This window comes from Merops nubicus, unplaced genomic scaffold, assembly GCF_000691845.1.
Source record: "Merops nubicus isolate BGI_N331 unplaced genomic scaffold, ASM69184v1 scaffold33439, whole genome shotgun sequence".
NCBI classification, from domain to species: domain Eukaryota; kingdom Metazoa; phylum Chordata; class Aves; order Coraciiformes; family Meropidae; genus Merops; species Merops nubicus.
The window spans coordinates 4711-8632 of NW_008633584.1; the positions used below are offsets into that span (position 1 = coordinate 4711).

Sequence of the window (3922 nt, forward strand, 5' to 3'; positions counted from 1 at the left end):
GTTGCCCTCGCAGGGCCTGGGGAGCGTCCTGCTCGGTGGGCACAGGGCTGCCTGGGGCCTGGTGCCAAGCCTCTCCCCTGCTGCCACCCCGCGCTCCGCCACGGCACCTGGCACATGCTGCCTGGCAAAGCCTGTGCCACCACCCAAATCCTGGCCACAGAAGGGTTTCGGTCTGTGGTGCTTGCCCTGGCTGTAAGCTACAGCACTGTCAAGGTTTCGTTCTGTAGCATGGGCCCCTTCTTCCAGAGGAGCTCCACTCTTTCAGCCATTCTCCACTGCTCTGGGAAGCTCCAGCTGATTGCTCTGGGAGCGCGTAAACTTTATCACAAAATTCAATCCCAAAGTGTGGGGTAGGATAGAGGGGCCACTCGGCATCAAACCTGCCCTCCTGGAGCCTCCCTCCAAGAGCGGAGCGATGGGCTGTGTCCAGCCTTTCCTCAGCCATTTTGGCTGCCCTGTGGTTTGCAGCCGGCTCAGATGCTACCACCCTGCGGGCAGCGGTCCCAGATGTCCTGTGGGTGCTGTGGGGGGAGAGCTCAGGCTCAGTCCATCACAGGCATGCCAACCCAGTCCAGTGACAGGTAAGCTGCTGATGCAAAGTGTTAAAGTCACTTAACTTTTTTTTTATTTGTTTTTAAATTAGGATGGAGAACAAGAATTTAACCGCGCAAAACTGCTGAACATAGGATTCGCAGAGGCCTTGAAAGAGTATGACTATGGTTGCTTTGTGTTTAGTGACGTAGACCTCATTCCAATGGACGATAGGAACACCTACAAATGCTACAGCCAGCCACGGCACCTGTCTGTATCCATGGATAAATTCGGATTTCGGTGAGGTGCCTTTTGGGAGGGGCATTTTGTTCCTAATTTCCTAATACTGCCGTTAGGCTAGCAGGCCAGGCACAATGTTACACGTCCCCACCCAGCACTGAAAGCATGGGAAAATGTCTCTGGCAAAAGCCTGTCTTGGCGTGTGCATCCCTGCAGGGAGCGGGTGGCTGCGAGCGCATAGGCTGGAGGGGAGGAAGGGGGAGAAATGCAGCAGAGCAGTTTATTAAAATTCACAGCTTCTGGAAAGTGAAGCAGGGCGAGGAAAAACTAAGAGCCTTGCGTTTTGCAGATGCCCGCACATCCCTTCTTGTGTTTCAGGCTGGAAGCTGGAAGACAGCTAGTGTTTCCACCCAGTCTGAAAAGTGAGACACTCTCACACAGTGAGTTATGTGCAGCTTTAAAAAGACTGCATCAGACACTATTTTAAGAGCAAAATGAAATATTTTTGGCTGTTCAGTTTTGGACTATTCAGGGACCTGGTATCTGAGAGCAACATAAAATGAAATGCTTTTCAGCACACATTTGGGTTCAGCAAGTTGCTGTAAACAAAAATGCATCTTACTTTTTTTTTTTTTTTTTCTTTTTTCCTATTCTGAATCCCCAGGGGGTAGTTTAAAAGCTCATCTATAAGGTGAAAACTGGTTGTGACCCCATGGTGGCCAGCAGTGCTAAAGATACAGCAGTGGTGTTGGTGGCAGGACATCTGCACATCTCCACCACAGACCCAAGCCCTGCTGGGAGCAGGACTGTAGCCAGCACTGCAGCAAATACATTTTTTTTGCTGCAGCTAGATGAAGCTTAGAGCAGAAATGCAGGCTCCAGGGGTTTCTTCTGCTTGTTGAGGCACAGACTGGGTCTGCAGTAGGTCCTGGTGATCGCTGTGTGGGTCCTCTCCTCATGCTGTGGGTCTGCATTTCATCTGTCCCCCATCCCCAGGGGAATCGTTCCCCATTTCTAGCAGGATCTGCTTGGCTTTGAGCATACAAGGTCACACTGCCTGTTCTGTTTTAGGCTGTGAGCTTTCCTCTGGGGCACCGGGGAGCACGGAGGGGAGTGGCAGAGCTGCAGGAAAAGAAGGCTCTTGCCACTCCTGGGGCATGCATGTCACCCATCTGCCCTTTGGCAAGGTGATATGCATCTCACAGGCATGTCCTTCAAGGACAGTGCACTTCTTAGTGAATGGCAGCAGCCATTGCCAGTTGCAGAGTACATGCCAGGTGTATTTGGGTCAGAGCTCACCAGCTCTCTCTGCCTTGGCCAAGTCCAGAGCACCAGAACACATGCAGGCACCTTGCAGCACGTGCTGGCTCACCATGGGCTGGGGTCAATGGCAGTGTCAAGCCCTTTCTGGGTGAGCAGGCCACTCCTTAGCTAGCACCTCTCCTCTGATGTCATTGTCTCCCTGCTTGCAGGTTGCCTTACAATCAGTATTTCGGAGGTGTGTCTGCCTTGAGCAAAGAGCAGTTCACAAAGATCAATGGATTTCCAAATAATTATTGGGGCTGGGGTGGCGAAGATGACGACATTTATAACAGGTAAATGAATACCACCTTTGGCACCTGAAGTGCCTCCAGGGTGGGGATGAGCACAGACCTGCTGCTCTCGCTCGGCTGTGGGGGAGGCACGGGGTGTCTTTACACGCCAACTATGTGAGCTTCCCCTCCATGTGGGGGACAGAGGTGGCATGTGGCTGACCTGCTACGTGTTCCTGCAGGGTGCTGGGACCTCCTTTCACAGCTGCTAGGGTATGCTGAGGAGTGGGTCTGGCTGAAAAATCCCACTCTGCCCCACACATGCCTTGCTTGTTCACTGCACAGCCCTGCAAGCACCTGTGCTGGTGCCCTGGCTGGAGGACCACGCTTCTGGGTCCTCCAGCATTGGCTGAAGGGAGAGGATTCTGGGTTCATGGTGGAGTGGAGAAGACCATGACCCACTGAGCCCACTGCAGCCCAAGGCTTGCCTGGGTCTGCAGCCTGACAAGGGATGCCTTTGTTCCCAGCAGAGATTCGTTTGTCAGGCTGTAAGTGGCTCTCAACAAGGCTGGGAGCTGTCGCTTCCTGCCCAGAAGGAAGCTGAGCAAGGCTCAGAGCTGCAGGAGAGGAAGAGGGTGTTGCACAGGGCAGGCTGGGACTACCCCTGCCCGAAGAGTGCCGCAGAGGGTGGATGTGGGGCTGTGCTACCTTAGAGCTTTGCATCCCCAGGGTGCAGTTGCTGTGAGAAATCATCGTGGGGAGCTTGGACTTGGGAAGTCCTCTTTACATTTCTCAGTGGCAAGACTGTGTGATCTCTCTGGGCTTTCTGAGCTTTTCTGGGCTTCAGGAAAGGTCTTCCTAAAAATCCTTGTACCTTCCTGAGGTTCAGCATTTGTTTAATAAACCAAGTGAAGGGCAGCCTTACAGTGAGGCAGGGCATTCAGAGCAAGGTGGTAGTCTTCTCTTGTTGGGGCACGCGGTACTTGAGGAGCAGAAGATCCTATCTAGAAATTAAAAGGGAGACACAAAGAGGAAGAAACAAGGTACTTTTTTCCAGGGTATGCAAAGGCAGGCGGGGGTCCCAGCTGGGACCATTGTGGCTATGATCATGTGCTTCACCCCGTGCTGCTTCACCACCCTTCACTTCAGTTGCTACCAGACTGCTCTTCTGGCTCCTTTCCAGATGGGTTAAAAGCTAGATGCCTCCCATTCAAATTCCAGTGTACAGCCTGGAGCAAGGTTAATGGGGGTGCAGGGTGATGGAGGAGCTGGCGGTGCAGGTGAGGACGCAGTGAATTAGCAGATCCTTGGTGTTGGCAGGGGGATGTCTCTTTTGCTCATGCTGAAACGCTTGTGTGGAAAGGGACTGGCTTTCCCCTCTTTTGGTGTTGGGAAGCCTGCACACACACCGGTAATATCCTCAAAAAAAAAAAAAAAAAGGTAAAACCCCCCAAAAATGGTTGTGGAAAGCGTGGCAGGGCATTCATCCCACACCCGTTGCCTGTCGGAGGTGTTGAATGTGCTTGCTTTTCACAGGCTGGTGTTTAAAGGCATGGGGATATCCCGTCCGGATGCCGTCATTGGGAAGTGCAGAATGATCCGGCATTCCCGGGATCGGA

General features: G+C 52.8%; 1 protein-coding gene across 1 annotated transcript in view; it reads left to right on the forward strand.

Moving 5' to 3' along the window:
- Positions 1-640: 640 nt before the first annotated feature.
- B4GALT1 (UDP-Gal:betaGlcNAc beta 1,4- galactosyltransferase, polypeptide 1) overlaps positions 641-3922 on the forward strand; it is a gene marked incomplete at its 5' end in the record, with an annotated part of 4200 nt that continues 918 nt past the window's right edge. Inside the window, 3 exon segments of the mRNA XM_008948308.1 lie at positions 641-831; positions 2244-2366; positions 3840-3922. The exon segment at positions 3840-3922 is cut by the window's right edge and continues 43 nt beyond it. Coding sequence (XP_008946556.1) covers positions 641-831; positions 2244-2366; positions 3840-3922 — 397 coding nt within the window.